The 27,212-nt window shown below is 48.9% G+C and overlaps 1 protein-coding gene and 1 long non-coding RNA gene across 2 annotated transcripts in view; one reads left to right on the top strand and one right to left on the bottom strand.

Moving 5' to 3' along the window:
• The window catches only part of LOC135055038 (uncharacterized), a 76,347-nt gene extending 52,760 nt beyond the window's left edge, over nt 1-23,587 (bottom strand). Inside the window, exons 1-2 of the long non-coding RNA XR_010243625.1 lie at nt 23,497-23,587; nt 9,537-9,626 (exon numbers count right to left, since the gene is read on the bottom strand). This is a non-coding gene — a long non-coding RNA (uncharacterized LOC135055038). The remainder of the gene's footprint in view (nt 1-9,536; nt 9,627-23,496) is intronic.
• Nucleotides 23,588-23,647: 60 nt separating this feature from the next.
• The window catches only part of ECHS1 (enoyl-CoA hydratase, short chain 1), a 120,080-nt gene continuing 116,515 nt past the window's right edge, over nt 23,648-27,212 (top strand). The window contains exon 1 of the mRNA XM_063958624.1: nt 23,648-23,769. Coding sequence (XP_063814694.1) covers nt 23,682-23,769 — 88 coding nt within the window. The 5' untranslated portion in view covers nt 23,648-23,681. The remainder of the gene's footprint in view (nt 23,770-27,212) is intronic.

The raw sequence follows: 27,212 nt of genomic DNA on the forward strand, positions 1-27,212 counted from the left end.
ATCCAAGTATGTGATACTTGTGACCCCTTGCTTGCACAGGAGCACCATCATTTCCACCATTACCTTGGTGAAAATTCTCGGGGCCGTGGAAAGCCCAAACGGCAACGTCTGAAACTGGTAATGACAATCCTGTACAGCGAATCTTAGGTACGCCCGATGAGGAGGATATATGGGGACATGAAGGAATGCATCCTTTATGTCTAGTGACACCATAAAATCCCCCCCTTTCCAGGCTGGATATCCTTGCCTTGAGAGATTCCATCTTGAATTTGAACCTCTTTAAATATAGGTTTAGGGATTTTAGATTCAGAATTGGTCTGACCGTGCCATTCGGCTTTGGGACCACAAATAGGGTTGAATACAACCCTTTTCCCTGTTGCACTAGGGGAACCCTGATAATCACTTGCTGTTGACACAGCTTTAGTATGGCAGCCAAAACTATTTTCCTCTCCGGGGAAGTAGCTGGCAAGGCCGGTTTGAAAATCGGTGTGGAAGCACCTCTTTGATGGATTTGGTAGAGTCCGGGGAAGACATTTTTCCTGTGAACTAGCCGTAGCCGGTGTTCTTTTCCCTCTACCTCTGGCGAGGAAAGAAAGCCACGCCCCTTTCTGAACTTACGCGACCGAAAGGACTGCATCTGTTATTAGGGTGTTTCCTTTTGCTGTGGGGGAACGTAAGGCAAAAAAGACGACTTACCAGCGGTAGCTGTGAAAACCAGGTCCGCGAGGCTCTCCCCAAATAAAACTTCCCCCTTGCAAGGTAAAGTCTCCATATGACTCTTTGAACCAGCATCACCTGTCCATTGACGGGTCCGCAGGGACCTACTAGCAGAACCTGCTATGGCATTAGCTCTTGAACCCAAAAGCCCAATATCTCTCTCAGCCTCTCTCATATATAGTGCTGCATCCTTGATGTGACCTAAGGTCAACACCATACTATCTTTATCTAGGGTGTCAATGTCATAAGACAAGTTATCAGCCCAAGCTGTAATTGCGCTACCTACCCATGCCGACACTACTGCAGGTCTAAATAGGGCTCCTGTAGTCGCATAAATTGATTTTAAGGTAGATTCCTGCCTACGATCCGCAGGATCCTATAGGGCCGCCGTATCAGGGGAGGGTAATGCTACCTTTTTGGACCAGCGCGTTAAGGCCTTGTCCAGCGTGGGCGAGGATTCCCACCGTAACCTGTCCTTTGAGGGGAAAGGATACGCCATAATAATTCCCTTGGGAACCTGCAGTCTAATGTCAGGAGTCTTCCAAGTTTTTTTTTTTTTTTTTTTTAAATAAAATGGTCAGCTCATGAGATGAGTTAGGTTACTTTTCTTTAAACATGCAGACCCTCGTGTCAGGGACAGAGGAATCCTCTGTGATATGCAAAACATCTTTTATTGCAATAATCATATATTGAATACTTTCGCGACCCATGGGTGCAACCTTGCATCATCCTAGTCGACACTGGAGTCGGAATCTGTGTCGGTATCAGTGTCTGCTAACTGGATAAAGGGACGTTTATGGGACCCTGAAGGATCCTGGGACACAGTAAAAGCCATGGGTTAATTCCCTGCTTGTCTTTGGACTCTGCTTTGTCCAATCTGTAATAAAGCCACATTAGCATTCAAAACATTCCACGTGTCCACCCAATCAGGTGTCGGCTGTATCCTCCCTAGACGAGCCTTCCACTTTAGACATGTCGACACACACGTACTGACACCCCCACACACACTGGGATAAATAAATATGGGGACTGACCCACAATAAGGCCCTTTGGAGAGACAGAGAGAGAGTATGCCAGCACACACCCAGCGCCACAATATACTAAAACCAAGGTCCAAGCCTAAATAGCGCTTTATATATATAAATATATGTACAATGTGCACCAAACAAATGTGCCCCCCCCCCCTCGTTTTTGCCCCCTGTTATTGTTCAGCAGGGGAGAGTCCGGGAGCACTTCTCTGCAGCATGCTGTGGAGAAAATGGCGCTGGTTAGTGCTGGAGGATCAAGCCCCACCCCCTCGACGGCAGGCTTCGGTCCCGATCAATTTCTTTATACTGGCGGGGATTTTATACTATACTGCCTCCACAGTATCTGAGACCTGTGCCAGTGCTGTTTTTGAGGTAAAAATTGCTGCCCAGGGCACCCCCCCTGCGCCCTGCATCCGTACAGTGCCTTCTGTGTGTGTGTGTGTGTTGGGAGCAATGGCGCGCAGCGTTACCGCTGCGCGTGTACCTCATTGAAGATCTGAAGTCTTCTGCCGCCTTTAAAGTCTTTTTTCTTCTCATACTCACCCGGCTTCTATCTTCCGGCTCTGTGAGGAGGACGGCGGCGCGGCTCCGGGACGAACGGCGAGGGTGAGACCTGCGTTCCGACCCTCTGGAGCTAATGGTGTCCAGTAGCCTAAGAAGCAGAGCCTATCATTTAAGTAGGTCTGCTTCTCTCCCCTCAGTCCCACGATGCAGGGAGCCTGTTGCCAGCAGTGCTCCCTGAAAATAAAAAACCTAACAAAAGTCTTTTCAGAGAAACTCAGTAGACCTCCCCTGCAGTGCATCCAGTCTCCACTGGGCACAGGATCTAACTGAGGTCTGGAGGAGGGGCATATAGGGAGGACCCAGTGCACACCCATTCTAAAGTCTTAAAGTGCCCATGTCTCCTGCGGAGCCGTCTATACCCCATGGTCCTTACGGAGTCCCCAGCATCCCCTAGGACGTAAGAGAAAACTCTTTCTGCGAGGTACACTGGGCTCCATAAGGATAGACATTGGGGTGTAGAGTAGGATCTTGATCCGAAGCACAAACAGGCTCAAAAGCTTTGACCTTCTTCCCAAGATGCATAGCGCCGCATCCGTGCACAGGAGCTCAGTTTTGTTAACCAGCCCAATGCAGTAGCAAGTAAATGAGACGACAACTGCCAGTTGCCACAAACACCACACTCTCCCGACAGGAGAAGTGTCAGCGGCTAATGCCATACCAACCCAAAGAAGCTAAGTGCGTCAGGGTGGGCGCCTTGAGGAGACCAGTGTACCTCGCAGAAAGAGTTTTAACAAAGGTAAGTTCTTACCATAAAACTCGTTTTCTGCTGCGGGGCACACTGGGCTCCACAAGGATAGACATTGGGGATGTCCTAAAGCAGTTCCTTATGGGAGGGGACGCACAGTAGCGGGCACAAGAACCCGGCGTCCAAAGGAAGCATCCTGGGAAGCGGCGGTATTGAAGGCATAGAATCTAATGAACGTGTTCACTGAGGACCACGTAGCCGCCATGCACAATTGTTCAAGGGTCGCACCATAGGCGTGCGCAGCACATTTTATTAGGGGGTGCACGACTGGAGTGGCGTGCCTAGCCCCGCCTACTGGGCGTTCCTAACCCCGCCTACTAACCAGCACCATATATTAGCAGTCAAAGCAAACTAAATAATACAGGGAATTTGATTAGAGTGTACAGTGAGGGCTGGCAGAGGTTTATTAAACCTAACAAGCTGTAAGCCTGGGACCTCGCTGACATCTGTCCGTTGCCCCAATTGCAGCAGATATATTGTATTGCCTGTATTGTAAATGACAAAATGTAATGCAATAAAATGAAACTTTGACCTGTATATGGACTGGAGTGTCCTGCTAAGATGAGGTGGACAAGTATATAACATGCTTACGGATTACAAGACCTGTGAGTGCAGCAGCCTCTCACTGATCTATATATCTATAGTAGAGAGACTATATGAAGCAATCAGTAGTTTACCGAGTGCACCTATAGATTATAGTCTAAAGGTGCACTCAGTAAACTACTCATTGCTTAGCTAAAAAAAAAACATTATATATAATAAGAATTTACTTACCGATAATTCTATTTCTCGGAGTCCGTAGTGGATGCTGGGGTTCCTGAAAGGACCATGGGGAATAGCGGCTCCGCAGGAGACAGGGCACAAAAGTAAAGCTTTCCGATCAGGTGGTGTGCACTGGCTCCTCCCCCTATGACCCTCCTCCAAGCCAGTTAGGTACTGTGCCCGGACGAGCGTACACAATAAGGGAGGAATTTTGAATCCCGGGTAAGACTCATACCAGCCACACCAATCACACCGTACAACTTGTGATCTAAACCCAGTTAACAGTATGATAACAGCGGAGCCTCTGAAAAGATGGCTCACAACAATAATAACCCGATTTTTGTAACTATGTACAAGTATTGCAGATAATCCGCACTTGGGATGGGCGCCCAGCATCCACTACGGACTCCGAGAAATAGAATTATCGGTAAGTAAATTCTTATTTTCTCTATCGTCCTAGTGGATGCTGGGGTTCCTGAAAGGACCATGGGGATTATACCAAAGCTCCCAAACGGGCGGGAGAGTGCGGATGACTCTGCAGCACCGAATGAGAGAACTCCAGGTCCTCCTTAGCCAGGGTATCAAATTTGTTAGGATTCTACAAACGTGTTTGCCCCTGACTAAATAACCGCTCGGCAAAGTTGTAAAGCCGAGACCCCTCGGGCAGCCGCCCAAGATGAGCCCACCTTCCTTGTGGAATGGGCATTTACATATTTTGGCTGTGGCAGGCCTGCCACAGAATGTGCAAGCTGAATTGTATTACACATCCAACTAGCAATAGTCTGCTTAAAAGCAAGAGCACCCAGTTTGTTGGGTGCATACAGGATAACAGCAAGTCAGTTTTCCTGACTCCAGCCGTCCTGGAACCTATATTTTCAGGGCCCTGACAACATCTAGCAACTTGGAGTCCTCCAAGTCCCTAGTAGGTGCAAGGCACCACAATAAGCTGGTTCAGGTGAAACACTGACACCACCTTAGGGAGAGAACTGGGGACGAGTCCGCAGCTCTGCTCTGTCCGAATGGACAAACAAATATGGGCTTTTTTGAGAAAAAAACCACCAATTTGACACTCGCCTGGTCCAGGCCAGGGCCAAGAACATGGTCACTTTTCATGTGAGATGCTTCAAATCCACAGATTTGACTGGTTTTAAACCAATGTGATTTGAAGAATCCCAGAACTACGTTGAGATCCCACAGTGCCACTGGAGGCACAAAAGAGGGTTGTATATGCAATACTCCCTTGACAAAGTTCTGGACTTCAGGAACTGAAGCCAATTCTTTCTGGAAGAAAATTGACAGGGCCGAAATTTGAACCTTAATGGACCCCAATTTGAGGCCCATAGACACTCCTGTTTGCAGGAAATGCAGGAATCGACCGAGTTGAAATTTCTTTGTGGGGCCTTCCTGGCCTCACACCACGCAACATATTTTCGCCACATGTGGTGATAATGTTGTGCGGTCACCTCCTTTCTGGCTTTGACCAGGGTAGGAATGACCTCTTCCGGAATGCCTTTTTCCCTTAGGATCCGGCGTTCCACCGCCATGCCAACAAACGCAGCTGCGGTAAGTCTTGGAACAGACATGGTACTTGCTGAAGCAAGTCCCTTCTTAGCGGCAGAGGCCATAAGACCTCTGTAAACATCTCTTGAAGTTCCGGGTACCAAGTCCTTCTTGGCCAATCCGGAGCCATGAGTATAGTTCTTACTCCTCTACGTCTTATAATTCTCAGCACCTTAGGTATGAGAAGCAGAGGAGGGAACACATACACCGACTGGTACACCCACGGTGTTACCAGAACATCCACAGCTATTGCCTGAGGGTCTCTTGACCTGGCGCAATACCTGTCCCGTTTTTTGTTCAGACGGGACGCCATCATGTCCACCTTTGGTATTTCCCAACGGTTTACAATCATGTGGAAAAAACTTCCCGATGAAGTTTCCACTCTCCCGGGTGGAGGTCGTGCCTGCTGAGGAAGTCTGCTTCCCAGTTTCCATTCCCGGGATGAAACACTGCTGACAGTGCTATCACATGATTTTCCGCCCAGCGAAAAGTCCTTGCAGTTTTTGCCATTGCCCTCCTGCTTCTTGTGTCGCCCTGTCTGTTTACGTGGGCGACTGCCGTGATGTTTTTCCCACTGGATCAATACCGGCTGACCTTGAAGCAGAGGTCTTGCTAAGCTTAGAGCATTATAAATTTACCCTTAGCTCCAGTATATTTATGTGGAGAAAAGTCTCCAGACTTGATCACACTCCCTGGAAATTTTTTCCTTGTGTGACTGCTCCCCAGCCTCTCGGGCTGGGCTCCGTGGTCACCAGCATCCAATCCTGAATGCCGAATCTGCGGCCCTCTAGAAGATGAGCACTCTATAACCACCACAGGAGAGACACCCTTGTCCTTGGATATAGGGTTATCCGCTGATGCATCTGAAGATGCGATCCGGACCATTTGTCCAGCAGATCCCACTGAAAAGTTCTTGCGTGAAATCTGCCGAATGGAATTGCTTCGTAGGAAGCCACCATTTTCTACCAGGACCCTTGTGCAATGATGCACTGTTTTTAGGAGGTTCCTGACTAGCTCGGATAACTCCCTGGCTTTCTCTTTCGGGAGAAACACCTTTTTCTGGACTGTGTCCAGAATCATCCCTAGGCACAGCAGACGTGTCGTCGGGATCAGCTGCGATTTTGGAATATTTAGAATCCACCCGTGCTGTTGTAGCAGTATCCGAGATAGTGCTACTCCTACCTCCAACTGTTCCCTGGACTATGCCCTTATCAGGAGATCGTCCAAGTAAGGGATAATTAAGACGCCTTTTCTTCGAAGAAGAATCATCATTTCGGCCATTACCTTAGTAAAGACCCGGGGTGCCGTGGACAATCCAAACGGCAGCGTCTGAAACTGATAGTGACAGTTCTGCACCACGAACCTGAGGTATCCTTAGTGAGAAGGGCAAATTTGGGACATAGAGGTAAGCATCCCTGATGTCCCGGGACACTATATAGTCCCCTTCTTCCTGTTCGTTATCACTGCTCTGAGTGACTCCATCTTGATTTGAACCTTTGTAAGTGTTCAAAAAATTTTTAGATTTAGAATAAGTCTCACCTAGCCTTCTGGCTTCAGTACCACAATATAGTGTGGAATAATACCCCTTTTCTTGTAGTAGGAGGGGTAATTTAATTATCACCTGCTGGGAATACAGCTTGTGAATTTTTTCCCATACTGCCTCCTTGTCGGAGGGAGACCTTGGTAAAGCAGACTTCAGGAGCCTGCGAAGGGGAAACGTCTCGACATTCCAATCTGTACCCCTGGGATACTACTTGTAGGATCCAGGGGTCCTGTACGGTCTCAGCGCCATGCTGAGAACTTGTCAGAAGCGGTGGAACGCTTCTGTTCCTGGGAATGGGCTGCCTGCTGCAGTCTTCTTCCCTTTCCTCTATCCCTGGGCAGATATGATCTTATAGGGACGAAAGGACTGAGGCTGAAAAGACGGTGTCTTTTTCTGCAGAGATGTGACTTAGGGTAAAAACGGTGGATTTTCCAGCAGTTGCCGTGGCCACCAGGTCCGATGGACCGACCCCAAATAACTCCTCTTCCTTTATACGGCAATACACCTTTGTGCCGTTTGGAATCTGCATCACCTGACCACTGTCGTGTCCATAACATCTTCTGGCAGTTATGGACATCGCATTTACTCTTGATGCCAGAGTGCAAATATCCCTCTGTGCATCTCGCATATATAGAAATGCATCCTTTAAATGCTCTATAGTCAATAAAATACTGTCCCTGTCAAGGGTATCAATATTTTTAGTCAGGGAATCCGACCAAGCCACCCCAGCTCTGCACATCCAGGTTGAGGCGATCGCTGGTCGCAGTATAACACCAGTATGTGTGTATATACTTTTTATGATATTTTCCAGCCTCCTGTCAGCTGGTCCTTGAGGACGGCCCTATCTATAGACGGTACCGCCACTTGTTTTGATAAGCGTGTGAGCGCCTTATCCACCCTAAGGGGTGTTTCCCAACGCGCCCTAACTTCTGGCGGGAAAGGGTATACCGCCCATAATTTTCTATCGGGGGGAACCCATGCATCATCACACACTTTATTTAATTTATTTGATTCAGGAAAAACTATGGTAGTTTTTTCACATCCCACATAATACCCTCTTTTGTGGTACTTGTAGTATCAGAAATATGTAACACCTCCTTCATTGCCTTTAACGTGTGGCCCTAATAAGGAATACGTTTGTTTATTCACCGTCGACACTGGATTCAGTGTCCCTGTCTGTGTCTGTGTCGACCGACTAAAGTAAACGGGCGTTTTAAAACCCCTGACGGTGTTTTTGAGACGTCTGGACCGGTACTAATTGTTTGTCGGCCGTCTCATGTCGTCAACCGACCTTGCAGCGTGTTGACATTATCACGTAATTCCCTAAATAAGCCATCCATTCCGGTGTCGACTCCCTAGAGAGTGACATCACCATTACAGGCAATTGCTCCGCCTCCTCACCAACATCGTCCTCCTACATGTCGACACACACGTACCGACACACAGCACACACACAGGGAATGCTCTGATAGAGGACAGGACCCACTAGCCCTTTGGAGAGACAGAGGGAGAGTTTGCCAGCACACACCAAAAACGCTATAATTATATAGGGACAACCTTATATAAGTGTTTTCCCTTATAGCATCTTTTTTATATATTTCTAACGCCAAATTAGTGCCCAACCTCTCTGTTTTAACCCTGTTTCTGTAGTGCAGTGCAGGGGAGAGCCTGGGAGCCTTCCCTCCAGCCTTTCTGTGAGGGAAAATGGCGCTGTGTGCTGAGGAGATAGGCCCCGCCCCTTTTTCGGCGGCCTCGTCTCCCGCTCTTAACGGATTCTGGCAGGGGTTAAATATCTCCATATAGCCTCCGGAGGCTATATGTGAGGTATTTTTAGCCAAAATAGGTTTTCATTTGCCTCCCAGGGCGCCCCCCTCCCAGCGCCCTGCACCCTCAGTGACTGCCGTGTGAAGTGTGCTGAGAGGAAAATGGCGCACAGCTGCAGTGCTGTGCGCTACCTTTAGAAGACTGAGGAGTCTTCTGCCGCCGATTCTGGACCTCTTCTTATTTCAGCATCTGCAAGGGGGCCGGCGGCAAGGCTCCGGTGACCATCCAGGCTGTACCTGTGATCGTCCCTCTGGAGCTGATGTCCAGTAGCCAAGAAGCCAATCCATCCTGCACGCAGGTGAGTTCACTTCTTCTCCCCTAAGTCCCTCGTTGCAGTGATCCTGTTGCCAGCAGGACTCACTGTAAAATAAAAAACCTAAGCTAAACTTTTCTAAGCAGCTCTTTAGGAGAGCCACCTAGATTGCACCCTTCTCGGCCGGGCACAAAAATCTAACTGGCTTGGAGGAGGGTCATAGGGGGAGGAGCCAGTGCACACCACCTGATCGGAAAGCTTTACTTTTGTGCCCTGTCTCCTGCGGAGCCGCTATTCCCCATGGTCCTTTCAGGAACCCCAGCATCCACTAGGACGATAGAGAAATATATATATATATATATATATATATATATATATATATATATATATCTATCTATCTATCCCATCGTACTGAGGGCACCCGGGCAACTACTCTGTGACATCTAAGGAGTGCCGGACTAGACGCTGCAAAGCTTCTGATCAACGTTTCAATGCATAAGCATTTTCATCAAGATAACAGACATATTCACAAACACTCACCTATATAGTGCACGAATCTCCTGCCGGGTCTACGGCGTCTCCCGCTGTCAGGCGTCGGATACGGACGTCACCACAGTGCCCGTCTCCAGACTAACAATAATACATAAACAAATACAAATGTTTCAATGTTGACAGAGCTAATTATATCGTAAATTTTATGCATAATAGCTAACATTAAAATATGCGGAGGCGGCGCTATGCATTCTGGGAACAGTCAAAGCTTTTAGCCTGTTGGTGCCTCGGATCAAGATCCTACTCTACACCCCAATGTCATTCCCAGTGGAGCCCAGTGTACCCCGCAGCAGAAATATGCGCTGTCATATGTTGTCATTAAGTATAGTCTGACACCCATTGATCGAGATTCCCTGTATGTATTTGTGACATCTACGATGTGTGAGTGCACTTTAAAAGGAGGGCAACAGGGCCAGTATACAAACATTATTGGATGTATATAGTGAGTGCCGACCACCCAAAAAAAATACACACACATATGTCCCTGAGTGCCGCAGTTTTTCTTTTCATATATATATATATATATACATACATATATATACATATATACACACATACACACACACAAATATATATATATATATACGGCAAAGAATGAGGCGGCACTCAGAGGCTGAAGTTGCAAAGTGACTTTAGTGCAAAAGCTGCACTAAAGTCACTTTGCAACTTCAGCCTCTGAGTGCCGCCTCATTCTTTGCCGTATGTATATGGGGTTAGCACCCTAGTCGAGGGCACCAGAGCAAGATAGCCCAGAGGGGCGGACCGAGTGCCGGCGATTGGTGTGTGTATATATATATATATATATATATATATATATATATATATATATATATATAAAATCTCCAAAAATAACTGGCACTCAGAGAGAGAGATATATATATATATATATATATATATATATACACACATATATATATATATACATATACACACACACATATATATATATATATATATATAGTGTGATAAACCTTTATTTTATTGTGGCAAATTTTATCCTAACCCCCACCCCCGCATGAACACAGAGACTGAGAGACAGTGAGTGAGTCTCTCACTCACATTAGGCAGGCTCAGGCAGGATGGTGGGACGACTACTGTCTTCCTCTCCGAGTCCTCCTCCAGCGGTCGACAATGTCCGGGCCGGGCGGCAGAGCAGGGCACACACACACACACACACACTTGAAATTAGCATGTTAATGTTAACTTTTACTTAGCCCGGCCGGAACTGGGAGCCGGGAGTACAGCCCACAGCGCAGCCACTCAGCCAGGGCGGGAAGGAAGGGAGGGAGGGCGCGCGGTGTGACGTGATGACGTCACACTCACACCGCGAGGCAGTCGGCTTATAACAGTGGCGGTGGGTGGGCTAGGCTGTATGCGGCCAGCCCACCAGTCCAGGAAGAAGCCGCTGCCGCACAGCTGACAGTGACAGGCAGCTCTGTGTGTGAGTGTGTGACCGGCGGGCGGTGGCAGCGCAGCGGGACTCGGGAGGGAGTGAATTAAATCAATGGTGTTAGGGCAGCGCGAGCGATGCTGCAGTCAGGAGGAGGAGGTTATCCGATCATCGCTGTATCAGTGTGCTACTGCAGCAGCACGCAGACAGCGATGATCGGCGTGACGTGCTGGGGGGGGGGTGCCGGACATTAGGGGGTGCCTGTGCGCACCAGGCACCCCCCGTGCGCACGCCTATGGGTCGCACCACGGCGGGCCGCCCAAGAAGGTCCAACAGACCGAGTAGAATGGGCCGTAATGTGAGCAGGAGCTGACAGACCAGCCCTCACATAAGCATGTGCAATCACCATTCTAATCCATCTGGCCAAAGTCTGCTTGTGAGCAGGCCAGCCCGTTTGTGAAATCCAAACAGAATAAAGAGAGAATCAGATTTCCTAACAGAAGCAGTTCTCTTCACATAGATACGGAGAGCCCATACCACATCCAAAGACCACTCTATGGGAGACAGATCAGGAGAAAAAAGTGCCGGAACTACAATCTCCTGGGTAAGGTGGAACGAAGAAACCACCTTAGGCAAATAAACGGGACGAGTCCTAAGAACCGCCCGGTCACGGTGAAATATCAGATATGGGGACCTACAAGACAAGGCACCCAAATCAGACACTCTTCTAGCTGAAGCAATAGCCAGCAGAAACACCACCTTAAGGGAAAGCCACCTAAGATCAGCTGAATCAGGAGTTTCAAACGGAGACTCTTGTAACGCCTCCAAAAACCACCTACTTGTCCCAAGGAGCCACAGGCGGGACATAGGGAGGTTGGATACGCAACACACCCTGAGTAAAGGTATGCACTTCAGGTAAGGTCGCAATTTTTCTCTGAAACCACACCGACAAGGCAGATATTTGAACCTTGAGGGAGGCCAGACGCAGGCCAAACTCCAGGCCCTGCTGAAGAAAAGCCAACAACTTGGCTATACTAAACTTGGAAGCGTCATAATCGTTAGTAAAGTAAGAATGCCAGACCCTATAGTAAATCCGAGCCGAAGCCGGTTTCCGGGCCCGCAACATAGTTTAAATGACCGCCTCAGAAAACCCTTTAGCCCTTAAGATGGAAGCTTCAAGAGCCACGCCGTCAAAGACAGCAGGGCTAGGTCCTGGTAGACACAGGGGCCCTGAACGAGGAGGTCTGGGCGTTGTGGAAGTAGAATTGGACGCACTGACGATAGGCCCTGCAGGTCTGAGAACCAGTGCCGTCTGGGCCACGCTGGAGCTATGAGAAGCAGAATTCCTTTTTCTTGCTTGAACTTCCGAATTACCCTGGGCAGGAGTGACACCGGAGGGAACACGTACGGCAGCCGAAACCTCCACGGTACCGACAGCGCATCCACGAATGCTGCTTGAGGATCCCTTGTCCTTGCTCCGAAGACTGGAACCTTGTGATTGTGTCGAGACACCATCAGATCTACGTCTGGAAGGCCCCACCTTTTCACTAGGAGTTGAAACACTTCTGGATGGAGGCCCCACTCGCCGGCATGCACGTCCTGACGACTGAGAAAGTCCGCTTCCCAATTCAGGACTCCCGGAATGAATATTGCCGATATGGCCGGTAGATGGCGTTCTGCCCACTGTAGAATCCGTGAGACTTCCTTCATTGCTAGGCGGCTTCGAGTGCCGCCTTGATGATTTATGTAAGCCACTGTGGTGGCGTTGTCCGACTGTACTTGAACAGGACGGTTCTGAATTAAATGCTGGGCTAGGTTCAAGGCATTGAAGACCGCCCGCAACTCCAGAATATTGGTCGAGAGGAGGGACTCCTCCTTGGTCCACCGACCCTGAAGGGAGAGTTGCTCCAGCACCGCGCCCCAACCTCTTAGACTGGCATCTGTCGTCAACAGGACCCAGTCGGATATCCAGAACGGACGGCCCCTGCACAGTTGTTGGTCCCGGAGCCACCAGAGCAGCGACAGACGGACCTCCGGAGTCAATGAGATCATTTGAGACCTGATCCGGTGAGGCAGGCCGTCCCATTTTGCTAGAATCAGCCTCTGGAGAGGGCGAGAGTGAAATTGAGCGTACTCCACCATGTCGAATGCTGACACCATGAGGCCCAGCACCTGCATCGCCGAATGTATCGACACTTATGGACGAGATAGGAAGCAACGAATCCTGTCCTGAAGTTTCAGGACTTTCTCCTGAGACAGGAACAACCGCTGGTTGTGAGTGTCCAATAGTGCTCCCAGATGCACCATGCTCTGAGCAGGGATCAGGGATGACTTCTTCCAGTTGATGAGCCACCCGTGGGCTTGCAGAAACCGGACCGTCACATCTAGATGACGCAGGAGAAGTTCTGGGAAATTTGCCAGGATTAACAAGTCGTCCAAATACGGCAGTATCCTGACCCCTTAACGGCGGAGTACCACCGTCATCACCGCCATGACTTTTGTAAAGACTCGCGGAGCCGTTGTTAAACCAAAAGGTAACGCCCGAAACTGGTAATGGCAGTTGCCAATCGCAAATCTCAGGTATTGCTGATGAGACACTGCTATAGGAATATGCAGGTAAGCATTCTGTATATCCAGGGAGACCGTGAAGTCCCCAGGTTCCAAGGCCATAACTATAGAGCAAAGGGTTTCCATCCGGAATCTGGAAACCTTCACAAACCTGTTCAATGCCTTGAGGTTGAGAATGGGCCGGGAGGACCCATTCGGTTTCGGGACTAGAAACAGCGGAGAATAGTACCCCCGGCCCCTCTGCGCAAGAGGCACCTGTACTACGACTCCTGTATGCAGGAGGGTCTGTACCACCGAATGTAGAGTGTTTGCCTTTGTCTTGTCCAACGGGATATCTGTCTGGCAAAATCGATGAGGGGGTCGGTTTTTGAAGGCTATGGCGTAACGACTTCCTGTACCCAGGCATCTGAAGTGGTCTTCAACCATTCCTGGGTAAACCCTAGAAGCCGGCCCCCCACCCTGGGATCCCCCAGAGGGAGGCCTGCCCTGTCATGCGGCAGGCATATCTGTCTTGGAAGCTGGCTTACGGGCCGCCCAGGCTCTTTTGGGCTTAGGCTTACCAGGTTTGGAAGTGCGGACCTGCTTGTTGTACGCCTGTCCTTTTGCTTTACCTGAAGGACGAAAGGAAGTACCTTTAGCCTTCGACACAGAAGGTGCAGTACTTGGCAGACAGGCAGTTTTGGCAGTAGCCAAGTCAGCCACAATCTTATTTAAATCCTCCCCAAACAGAATATCTCCCTTAAAAGGGAGTACCTCCAGGGTTTTTCTAGAGTCCAGATCCACAGACCAGGATCTCAGCCACAATATCCGGCGAGCCAGGACTCACGTAGTAGAGGCCTTGGCTGCCAGGATACCGGCATCAGAAGCCACCTCTTTAATATAACGAGAAGCTGTGGCAATAATAAGATTTTACTTACCGATAAATCTATTTCTCGGAGTCCGTAGTGGATGCTGGGGTTCCTGAAAGGACCATGGGGAATAGCGGCTCCGCAGGAGACAGGGCACAAAAAGTAAAGCTTTTCCAGATCAGGTGGTGTGCACTGGCTCCTCCCCCTATGACCCTCCTCCAGACTCCAGTTAGGTACTGTGCCCGGACGAGCGTACACAATAAGGGAGGATTTTGAATCCCGGGTAAGACTCATACCAGCCACACCAATCACACCGTACAACCTGTGATCTAAACCCAGTTAACAGTATGATAACAGCGGAGCCTCTGAAAGATGGCTTCCTTCAACAATAACCCGAATTAGTTAACAATAACTATGTACAATTTATGCAGATAATCCGCACTTGGGATGGGCGCCCAGCATCCACTACGGACTCCGAGAAATAGATTTATCGGTAAGTAAAATCTTATTTTCTCTATCGTCCTAGTGGATGCTGGGGTTCCTGAAAGGACCATGGGGATTATACCAAAGCTCCCAAACGGGCGGGAGAGTGCGGATGACTCTGCAGCACCGAATGAGAGAACTCCAGGTCCTCCTTAGCCAGAGTATCAAATTTGTAAAATTTTACAAACGTGTTCTCCCCTGACCACGTAGCTGCTCGGCAAAGTTGTAACGCCGAGACCCCTCGGGCAGCCGCCCAAGATGAGCCCACCTTCCTTGTGGAGTGGGCCTTTACAGATTTAGGCTGTGGCAGGCCTGCCACAGAATGTGCAAGTTGGATTGTGCTACAGATCCAACGAGCAATCGTCTGCTTAGACGCAGGAGCACCCATCTTGTTGGGTGCATACAATATAAACAACGAGTCAGATTTTCTGACTCCAGCTGTCCTTGCAATATATATTTTTAATGCTCTGACAACGTCCAGTAACTTGGAGTCCTCCAAGTCACTTGTAGCCGCAGGCACTACAATAGGCTGGTTCAGATGAAATGCTGACACCACCTTAGGGAGAAAATGCGGACGAGTCCGCAGTTCTGCCCTGTCCGAATGGAAAATCAGATATGGGCTTTTGTAAGATAAAGCTGCCAATTCTGATACTCTCCTGGCAGAAGCCAGGGCTAGAAGCATGGTCACTTTCCAAGTGAGATATTTCAAATCCACCTTATTTAGTGGTTCAAACCAATGAGATTTTAGAAAGTCCAAAACCACATTGAGATCCCACGGTGCCACTGGAGGCACCACAGGAGGCTGTATATGCAGCACTCCCTTAACAAAGGTCTGGACTTCAGGGACTGAAGCCAATTCTTTTTGAAAGAAAATCGACAGGGCCGAAATTTGAACCTTAATAGATCCCAATTTGAGACCCATAGACAATTCTGATTGCAGGAAATGTAGGAATCGACCCAGTTGAAATTCCTCCGTCGGAGCACTCCGATCTTCGCACCACGCAACATATTTTCGCCAAATTCGGTGATAATGTTGCACGGTTACTTCCTTCCTTGCTTTAATCAAAGTAGGAATGACTTCTTCCGGCATGCCTTTTTCCTTTAGGATCCGGCGTTCAACCGCCATGCCGTCAAACGCAGCCGCGGTAAGTCTTGAAACAGACAGGGACCCTGCTGAAGCAAGTCCCTCCTTAGAGGTAGAGGCCACGGATCGTCCGTGATCATCTCTTGAAGTTCCGGGTACCAAGTCCTTCTTGGCCAATCCGGAACCACTAGTATCGTTCTTACGCCTCTTTGCCGTATAATTCTCAATACTTTTGGTATGAGAGGCAGAGGAGGAAACACATACACCGACTGGTACACCCAAGGCGTTACCAGCGCGTCCACATCTATAGCCTGCGGATCTCTTGACCTGGCGCAATACCTGTCCAGTTTTTTGTTGAGGCGAGACGCCATCATGTCCACCATTGGTCTTTCCCAACGGGTTACCAGCATGTGGAAGACTTCTGGATGAAGTCCCCACTCTCCCGGGTGAAGATCGTGTCTGCTGAGGAAGTCTGCTTCCCAGTTGTCCACTCCCGGGATGAACACTGCTGACAGTGCTATCACATGATTCTCTGCCCAGCGAAGAATCCTTGCAGCTTCTGCCATTGCACTCCTGCTTCTTGTGCCGCCCTGTCTGTTCACATGGGCGACTGCCGTGATGTTGTCCGACTGGATCAACACCGGTTTTCCCTGAAGCAGAGGTTCTGCCTGGCTTAGAGCATTGTATATTGCTCTTAGTTCCAGAATGTTTATGTGAAGAGACGTTTCCAGACTCGTCCATACTCCCTGGAAGTTTCTTCCTTGTGTGACTGCTCCCCAGCCTCTCAGGCTGGCGTCCGTGGTCACCAGGATCCAATCCTGTATGCCGAATCTGCGGCCCTCCAATAGATGAGGACTCTGCAACCACCACAGAAGAGACACCCTTGTCCTTGGAGACAGGGTTATCCGTAGGTGCATCTGAAGATGCGACCCTGACCATTTGTCCAACAGATCCCTTTGGAAAATTCTTGCGTGGAATCTGCCGAATGGAATTGCTTCGTAAGAAGCCACCATTTTTCCCAGGACTCTTGTGCATTGATGTACAGACACCTTTCCTGGTTTTAGGAGGTTCCTGACAAGCTCGGATAACTCCTTGGCTTTTTCCTCCGGGAGAAAAACCTTTTTCTGAACCGTGTCCAGAATCATCCCTAGGAACAGCAGACGAGTTGTCGGCATTAACTGGGATTTTGGAATATTCAGAATCCACCCGTGCTGTTTTAGCACTTCTTGAGACAGTGCTAATCCCATCTCTAGCTGTTCTCTGGACCTTGCCCTTATTAGGAGATCGTCCAAGTATGGGATAATTAATATGCCTTTTCTTCGAAGAAGAATCATCATCTCGGCCATTACCTTTGTAAAGATCCGAGGTGCCGTGGACAATCCGAACGGCAGCGTCTGAAACTGATAGTGACAGTTTTGTACAACGAACCTGAGGTACCCCTGGTGTGAGGGGTAAATTGGAACGTGGAGATACGCATCCTTGATGTCCAAGGATACCATAAAGTCCCCCTCTTCCAGGTTCGCTATCACTGCTCTGAGTGACTCCATCTTGAACTTGAACTTCTTTATGTACAGGTTCAAGGACTTCAGATTTAGAATAGGCCTTACCGAGCCATCCGGCTTCGGTACCACAAAAAGAGTGGAATAATACCCCTTCCCTTGTTGTAGAAGAGGTACCTTGACTATCACCTGCTGAGAGTACAGCTTGTGAATGGCTTCCAAAACCGTCTCCCTTTCGGAGGGGGACGTTGGTAAAGCAGACTTCAGGAAACGGCGAGGTGGATCTGTCTCTAATTCCAACCTGTACCCTTGAGATATTATCTGCAGGATCCAGGGATCTACCTGCGAGTGAGCCCACTGCGCGCTGTAATTTTTGAGACGACCGCCCACCGTCCCCGAGTCCGCTTGAGAAGCCCCAGCGTCATGCTGAGGCTTTTGTAGAAGCCGGGGAGGGCTTCTGTTCCTGGGAAGGAGCTGCGTGTTGCTGTCTCTTCCCTCGACCTCTGCCTCGTGGCAGATATGAATAGCCCTTTGCTCTCTTATTTTTAAAGGAACGAAAGGGCTGCGGTTGAAAGGTCGGTGCCTTTTTCTGTTGGGGAGTGACTTGAGGTAGAAAGGTGGATTTCCCGGCTGTAGCCGTGGCCACCAAATCTGATAGACCGACTCCAAATAACTCCTCCCCTTTATACGGCAAAACTTCCATATGCCGTTTTGAATCCGCATCGCCTGTCCACTGTCGCGTCCATAAAGCTCTTCTGGCCGAAATGGACATAGCACTTACCCGTGATGCCAGTGTGCAGATATCCCTCTGTGCATCACGCATATAAAGAAATGCATCCTTTATTTGTTCTAACGACAGTAAAATATTGTCCCTGTCCAGGGTATCAATAGTTTCAATCAGGGACTCTGACCAAACTACCCCAGCACTGCCCATCCAGGCAGTCGCTACAGCTGGTCGTAGTATAACACCTGCATGTGTGTATATACTTTTTTGGATATTTTCCATCCTCCTATCTGATGGATCTTTAAGTGCGGCCGTCTCAGGAGAGGGTAACGCCACTTGTTTAGATAAGCGTGTTAGCGCCTTGTCCACCCTAGGAGGTGTTTCCCAGCGCTCCCTAACCTCTGGCGGGAAAGGGTATAAAGCCAATAATTTCTTTGAAATTATCAGCTTTTTATCAGGGGCAACCCACGCTTCATTACACACGTCATTTAATTCTTCTGATTCAGGAAAAACTATAGGTAGTTTTTTCACACCCCACATAATACCCTGTTTAGTGGTACCTGTAGTATCAGCTAAATGTAACGCCTCCTTCATTGCCAAAATCATATAACGTGTGGCCCTACTGGAAAATACGGTTGATTCGTCACCGTCATCACTGGAGTCAGTGCCTGCGTCTGGGTCTGTGTCGACCGACTGAGGCAAAGGGCGTTTCACAGCCCCTGACGGTGTTTGAGTCGCCTGGACAGGCACTAATTGATTGTCCGGCCGCTTCATGTCGTCAAACGACTGCTTTAGCGTGTTGACACTATCCCGTAGTTCCATAAATAAAGGCATCCATTCTGGTGTCGACTCCCTAGGGGGTGACATCCTCATATTTGGCAATTGCTCCGCCTCCACACCAATATCGTCCTCATACATGTCGACACACACGTACCGACACACAGCAGACACACAGGGAATGCTCCTAACGAAGACAGGACCCACTAGCCCTTTGGGGAGACAGAGGGAGAGTTTGCCAGCACACACCAAAAGCGCTATATATATATCAGGGATAGCCTTATAATAAGTGCTCCCTTATAGCTGCTTTGTTATATCAAAATATCGCCATAAATTTGCCCCCCCCTCTCTGTTTTACCCTGTTTCTGTAGTGCAGTGCAGGGGAGAGACTTGGGAGCCGTCCTGACCAGCGGAGCTGTGAGAGGAAATGGCGCCGTGTGCTGAGGAGATAGGCCCCGCCCCTTTTCTGGCGGGCTCGTCTCCCGCTATTTAGAGAAATCAGGCAGGGGTTAAATATCTCCATATAGCCTCTAGGGGCTATATGTGAGGTATTTTTAGCCTTTTTATAGGTTACATTTGCCTCCCAGGGCGCCCCCCTCCCAGCGCCCTGCACCCTCAGTGACTGCGTGTGAAGTGTGCTGAGAGGAAAATGGCGCACAGCTGCAGTGCTGTGCGCTACCTTTAGAAGACTGCAGGAGTCTTCAGCCGCCGATTCTGGACCTCTTCTGACTTCAGCATCTGCAAGGGGGCCGGCGGCGCGGCTCCGGTGACCATCCAGGCTGTACCTGTGATCGTCCCTCTGGAGCTTGATGTCCAGTAGCCAAGAAGCCAATCCATCCTGCACGCAGGTGAGTTGACTCCTTCTCCCCTCAGTCCCTCGCTGCAGTGATCCTGTTGCCAGCAGGAATCACTGTAAAATAAAAAACCTAGCTAAACTTTTTCTAAGCAGCTCTTTAGGAGAGCCACCTAGATTGCACCCTTCTCAGCCGGGCACAAAAATCTAACTGGAGTCTGGAGGAGGGTCATAGGGGGAGGAGCCAGTGCACACCACCTGATCTGGAAAAGCTTTACTTTTTGTGCCCTGTCTCCTGCGGAGCCGCTATTCCCCATGGTCCTTTCAGGAACCCCAGCATCCACTAGGACGATAGAGAAATAAGACAAGCATTGTCTAGCATGGTCAGAGGAGATTTCAGCATCTAACTCCAAGGCCCATACTTCAATGGCCTCTGCAGCCCAAGTAGCTGCAATAGTGGGCCTTTGTGCAGCACCCGTGAGGGTGTAAATCGCTTTTAGACAACCCTCCACACGTTTATCCGTAGGATCTTTTAGAGACGTGACGGTGGTGACCGGTAGAGCTGAGGAAACCACCATCCTAGCCACATGTGAGTCCACTGGAGGAGGCGTTTCCCAATTCTTAGCAGCTCCGGCGCGAGGGGATAGCAAAGCCAGCATCTTCTTTTGAGGCACAAACTTCGTACCCGGGTTTTCCCAGGGTTCCTGACGTATATCAATTAGGTGGTCAGAGTGAGGTAAAACTTGTTTAATCACCTTCTGACGCTTGAACCTGGTTTCTTAGGAGGAACGGATGGCTCGGGATCATCCGTAATCTGTAAAATTAACTTAATAGCCTCCAAAAGATCAGGAACATCCACATGTGAACTACCCTCCCCATCAGCCGTATCTAAGTCAGAACCTGTGGGGTCTGTGTAAGTGCCGACGAGGTGTCAGTAACAGCAGTGGATTGTGAGGAGACAAGCGCTCGCTTAGAGGACCCCTTGGACGTAGGCGAGCGACTGTCAGACTTTTTAGTAGTCAGGGACTGGTTCAACTTCTTTATTTGAGCAGATAAATCGTCCGTCCACGGCGGGTTAGCTGCAGGGACCACAAACGGTTGCACCGGCTTTGGGGGTCCCATAGGGGGTGTTAGTTTATGAACTAGCGTATGCAGAAGCGTGGAAAAAGCGACCCAAGGCGGGTCATTATTTGCCCCCGTTGCCACCGTCCCACTGGGGGCAAGGAGCCCCCAGAACTAGAGCCCAAAGCTGCTATATTCTCCTCATAAGTATCTGCGGCTTCAGCAACACCGGCAGTGTGTTCAGCCCCAGAACCGTTACCCTCAGAAGCAGACATGATATAACTTGCAGTATCAGGTAACACAGTACAATTTGTCAGCAGCACAATACCTCTAGCCAAACCCCTGCGCAGTGTAGTCAGCACCAGCAGAGATAAAGGAGAGATATGGTGACTAAATCACAGAGAATAATACGTAATACAGTATATCTTTGTGAAAATCCTATATTAGATAAAACCTGACGCACCAAGTCCCCTCAGGTTATAGAATATAGGGATAGCAGGTTGAGTGAAAGACACGAAATGGACACAACTCAGCTATCAAATGCACACACAAATAGTCACAGTCTGTACAATGCAGAGGTTATTACTAACAATAATACTGCACTGGACTAGCTTACTCAGCTATATAACAATAGATATAACAGTACACAGTAAGAACTGGATGTATATCACAGGGTAATTGTACTAGGAAACCCTGACTAAGTGCACTCTTTCTTAACTAACACTGACTAAAAAAGGCAGGTAGAATACTTAAGTGTCTTGTAAAGTCCCAGCACTGACAACCAGGCAGCTTTACATAGAAGGATTTGCCCAAGCATTTCCAGGAACAGTGAGCTGAGGGATAATGGCGCCGCAGACACTGCCAGGGAGTGAGGGAGAGACAGATATGCAGCTCCAGGGCGGGAACATTTGCAGAAAATGGCGCCCTGGGGCTGGGGGAGGGGCACCAGGTCTAAGCCTTATCCCCTCTGCTGGCAAAACCACCGGGTACTGCGGGCTACTTGTAAAAAAGGTTTAGAGAGAAAACCTGACCTGCACCCATGCCCTGGTGATCTAGTGGGATCGCCTGTACTGCCATAGTGTCCACCGCCAGCGCACGCGGCCCGCCTCCCACTGGCCGCGCCGGATCACGATAAAGTGCGGGTCCCGCGAGCGGGACCCACTTACCTCCTCCCGAAGTGCGGCCACGCGATCCCGGAGAGCCCCAGCCGTGTGTGACTAACTTGGAAGAAGATCGGAGCCTCCTGCTGTAGGTACCCGGCAACCAAGGCACAGGAGTGTACAGCACCGCTGGGGGAGAGATAGAGCTGCAGCAGGCAATGTCTACTGACATCCAGCACAATCTGTGCCTCTGCTGCAGCCCTTGTAGTCTTCTTTTTTCCTCAGAAAAAGCTTTTGTAGAGCTGCTGTGAGCAGCTCTTCCTGTTACATGCTTACACTGCAAGCACCAACATGTTGGTGCTTCGGATCAAGATCCTACTCTACACCCCAATGTCTATCCTTGTGGAGCCCAGTGTACCCCGCAGCAAAAATATGTATATCTCTCCTTCCTCACCCTCCACACACCCCAGTCTTTGACTTCCTCTCTCCTTCCTCCCACACACCCCAGTCTGTTTCTCCCCAATGACTCCATGCTGCATTCCCAGCTCCCCCACTCTATCCCAAAGCACTGTGTACCTTCACCAATGCACTCTTACCCTGGGAGGAGACTAACCTGCGCTGCACTTCCCAGTATCCAGACCCACACACAGCACAGCAGGTACCGTCAGGGCTGTTTCTAGCCAATTTGGCTCCCATTGCGAGATTAAAAAATGCGCGCCCCCCCGATTGACATGAAAAAAAATGTGCCACCCATAGATATGAAAAAATACAAATTTGTGAGCGCCTAAGGCATGCGCGCTCCCAAGGGGGCATTTCCTCGCTCAAATGGGCATGGTCTTGCTCAAATGGGCGTGGCCTCGCCTGTAAAGACTACCTTACACCCCAGTTTTTGACCCTGCATCAACAGATCACGGCCACCACAGGAAAAAAAAACCTTGTCGCCGGTCCTGATGTTAATTATTAAAAATCTACTCCATACACTATCTAGTGTATAAAAAGACCAATGGGTGCCTATACTGTATGTCCGGGATGCAATTAAATTGACGACAGTCGGGATCCCAGTGGTAAGGATACCGACGCCGGAATCCCGACTGCTGACAATGCCGCCAGACGGAATCCCGGCTCACAGGGGCAATTTCCACTCGTGGGTGTCCACCACACCCATAGAGTGGGAATAGAACCTGTGGCCAGCGCATCGAGCCACCGAGCCCGCAAGGGGACTCTTTGTGCTCGCCTTCCTGGCGGCATACCGACGGCCGGGATGGCATCTGAATACTGACGGGCGGTATCCCAAACGCCGGTATTATATACTGTTCCCTTATGTCCTGGGTCAGAACTAAATTCTTCTACCACTCACCGAGATTCCTGCATAATGTTCCAGAGTGGGAGATTGTGGATTGCATTTGGAAACTCCCTGCGTTTGCACCTGATGCTAGCTACTACACCAGCCATGCTACCCATAGATAAGAGTGTTCGGCTGGGGAAATTTTACATACTGAAGTTTCATACACTGACTGTAATACGCGCAAAGTGTATTGCATTATTACATTTCGCTTTCTAATTCTACTTAGCGTGTCTTATTTCTATTACCACAGTTTACAGCTTATACTTTCCCATTACTTATACGTTACTGCATACTGATGTGAACATCCCGCAGACACAGTTTCTGCGCTGTCTCGTTGCCTGCCTGTTTATATTAATGACAGAATTGGCTAGGTCGGGTCGGGAACACGCTGCGCATGCGCGTTGTCGCCACTTACATTAGAGCGAGCGGAGTGTTTTGCGCATGTGCAGAATAGGTCAAGATGGCGGCGCTGTGCAGGGGAGTTCTTCGGCTCACACTACTACCCAGATGTCACATATTACAGGGGCTTTCCCGGGAATACAGTGCCGGTATATAAATGGAGTGACGTAGAAGTATATATTTATATAGCAAATGTATATCGCTGTTTTAACTGCATAAAAGTGTTGCGAAGCTAGACACGTAGTGCTTAAGACACGTCTGGCAGCTGTAAGAGACCTGAGGTCATTTGCCCTGATAGCGGGATAATAAGTGACCTGCTTGTGCACAGTCGTGCAGCCTCACTGCTAGACGTGATCATTGTTTAATGCTACCATAAAAGTTCTGCAGAATACACACGTATAAAATTGCATACACTGTTTTGCATAGGCTACTTAGGGGTACAATTACTAAGCAGTGATAAGAGAGGAGAAGTGAGCCAGTGGAGAAGTTGCCCATGGCAACCAATCAGCACTGAAGTAACATCTATAATTTGCATACTATAAAATTATACAGAGCTGCTGATTGGTTGATGGGGCATCTTCTCCACTGGCTCACTTCTCCGCTCTTATCACTGCTTAGTAAATGTACCCCTATGTGTAATAATGCAATGTGTAGCAAGTAAAACCTCATCTCCTTTGCAATTATTTTAATGTTAAACTCTGCATAAAACCCCCTTCCCCCAGCTGAGGTGTGCTGTTCCTGTGCAGGGAGATGGTGGATCTGCATTAGGCGTAAATGTCATACTGAGAGCACTGCTGCTAGCTCTGAAGAACCTGGTCAGATTGTTATTTACATATAGTTTCATTGTAGAACCCCTCTTCCACAAGCTATTACAACAGCTAAGAAACCATGATAAAGGATATCAGTGATACACAGATTGGCTCTTATTTTGAGTCGCATGCAGTGCTGTTTACGGACTGCTGATGCAGTAATGCCAATGTCTGCAGATGTACCCATAGCACTGTTTTTCCCTCCACAACTGTCATCACTAACCGTGGGTCCTACCTCTACCTAAACCAGAGGTCTACAAATGTGCGCAAGCGCTGGATCACGATCCCGGACATGTACACAAATCAACAAGCAAACTTCTAGATACTGCAGAACCTAGATGCAATGTAGGGCTGCTGTAATAGCAGGAGAGTGACTTCCCATGGGAAGTGCTCTAATCTATAATCTTCTTCTATAATCAGTTCGTACTGTCAATCCCGTGAGGCGCAAACACCTCCGACTTGGATTGCTTGTGTGGCTGTGATTAGCAGGGAGCGCTTTCAATGGTAAAAATCCACCACTGGTAATCACTAGTTTCAGCACCTACACCTACCCCTCCGCATACACATGACTCAGAATAGGTCACAACACATTTAATGTTTGGAGAGAAGTTCGACTCAATCTCCCCAAGATTGAAAGTTGAAACTATATAAATTTACTGTGGAAATGTGTGGCATGAGTAGTTTTTCAAATGTAATTCATATATGCAGATGTGTCCTGTTACAGTCTTGCTGCTTAGTGCAGTGCAACTGTCTGCTCTCGAGATTTGCAGGTTCGTTTCTTACACACACACACATACCATCGCTTCTCTGGAAATCCGCAGCTACAAATAAATTGCAGCCTCTCGCACATGGGTGGTCATTCCGAGTTGATCGCACGCTGCCGATTTTCGCTACGCTGCGATCAGGTCTCTACTGCGCATGCGTATGCACCGCAATGCGCAGGCGCTTTGTACGGGTACAATGCGGATCGTTGCTGCGCTATGAATTTAACGAAGAATCCATACACACAGCCGATCGCAAGAAGATTGACAGAAAGAGGGCGTTTATGGGTGTCAACTGACCGTTTTCTGGGAGTGGTAGGAAAAACGCAGGCATTTGCAGGGCGGGTGTCTGACGTGAATTCCGGCACCTGACATGCTGAAGTGATCACAAGGGCTGAGTAAGTACAGACCTACTCTGAAACTGCAAAAAACTTTTTTGGCTGCACACTTGCAAAGCGAAAATGCACTCCCCCGTGGGCGGCGACTATGTGTTTGCACGGCTGCTAAAAACAGCTAGCGAGTGATCAACTCGGAATGAGGGCCATAGTGCATCCTAAGAGCAAATAATGCAAGAAAATAGCAGGACACATTTGTAATAAAGGCACAGTGTTATCATATATTGCATGGTTTTGTTTTAATTCCATACTCTGAGGCCTAAAAACTATTAGTATATTGTCAGTAACTTGTAATGCACTACAGCGATAGATGAAAACAAACATAGAGGATCCTGCTTGTATGCGCGTACAGCCTACTCTGTTTTTACATTTGTTTTGATTCATGTAGTGCATCCGGAAAGTATTCACAGCGCTTCACTTTTTCCACATTTTATAATGTTACAGCCTTATTCCAAAATGGAATAAATTCATTTTTTTCTGTCAGCCACTAGGGGACACTGGCACAAGATCAAGACTGTGGAGTGATGATGGTGGCTTACAGGGAGCTGTCACTTTAAATAAAACTGAGAAGGGAAACAGGCTCCTCCCCTTCTATCCCCCATCATCCCTCAGTTTTGAATTTGTGCCGAGGGAGCAGGTCCCTGCTCCTGCTCAGTTACTTATAGTTTTACTTTTATTTTGTTTCAACTTTCTTATAGTAACACACTAGCAGCATTCAGCTGCAATAGGAAAAGCACTTATCAGAGAGGCGCTGTTCCTTCTGAATAAGCCGCATCCTGGGGCATCTGGATTGGTGAGTTAGTTCTTTTTGGGAGCACAGCGGCGCTTCCCTCCCTCCTCTAAGTGTGTATGCCGTTCACTTCTGCGCTGACCATACACAGTGTGGGGGGGGGGGGGGGAATTGGACGTCGGACGTGCGTTTCTGTCAGTGTAACTGAAACGCTGGAAGGTTTCCCTAAAGCCTTTCTTCTATGTCCTGTGCTGCCGCGCTGACACAGATAACATTGGTCAGCGCTGCAGCAGGAATCGAATCCCAGCTGCAGCCACTGATGCTTGCCCAAGCATGGGAATGGATTATAGTATAACAAGCAAATAATTTATTAATTCTGGAAGCACACTCAAAATGGAGCTTGGGGACCTGATGAGTGGGTGCCTCTGCGTAGGAGAGGGGTGGAGTTGGCGGGCTTTTAACCTGTCAATCAAAGCGCCTTGCACAGCTCAGTCAATGGTAACATTGTTGCTGCTCTCCTCAGGAATCTGCACTGTAAACAGAGACAGGTGTACATTACTACAGACTTTCAGAAAGGAGCCTGCACAAAATAAAGGCTGGTGGCTGAGGGGATTTAGCATAGGGGAGTCATTACAATATTATTTCTCTGACGTCCTAGTGGATGCTGGGAACTCCGTAAGGACCATGGGGAATAGCGGGCTCCGAAGGAGGCTGGGCACTCTAGAAAGATTTATGACTACCTGGTGTGCACTGGCTCCTCCCACTATGACCCTCCTCCAAGCCTCAGTTAGATTTTGTGCCCGGCCGAGGTTGGATGCACACTAGGGGCTCTCCTGAGCCTTTAGAAAGAAAGTATAGAAATTAGGTTTTTTATTTTCAGTGAGACCTGCTGGCAAC

Source organism: Pseudophryne corroboree, chromosome 3 (genome assembly GCF_028390025.1).
Source record: "Pseudophryne corroboree isolate aPseCor3 chromosome 3, aPseCor3.hap2, whole genome shotgun sequence".
Lineage (NCBI taxonomy): Eukaryota > Metazoa > Chordata > Amphibia > Anura > Myobatrachidae > Pseudophryne > Pseudophryne corroboree.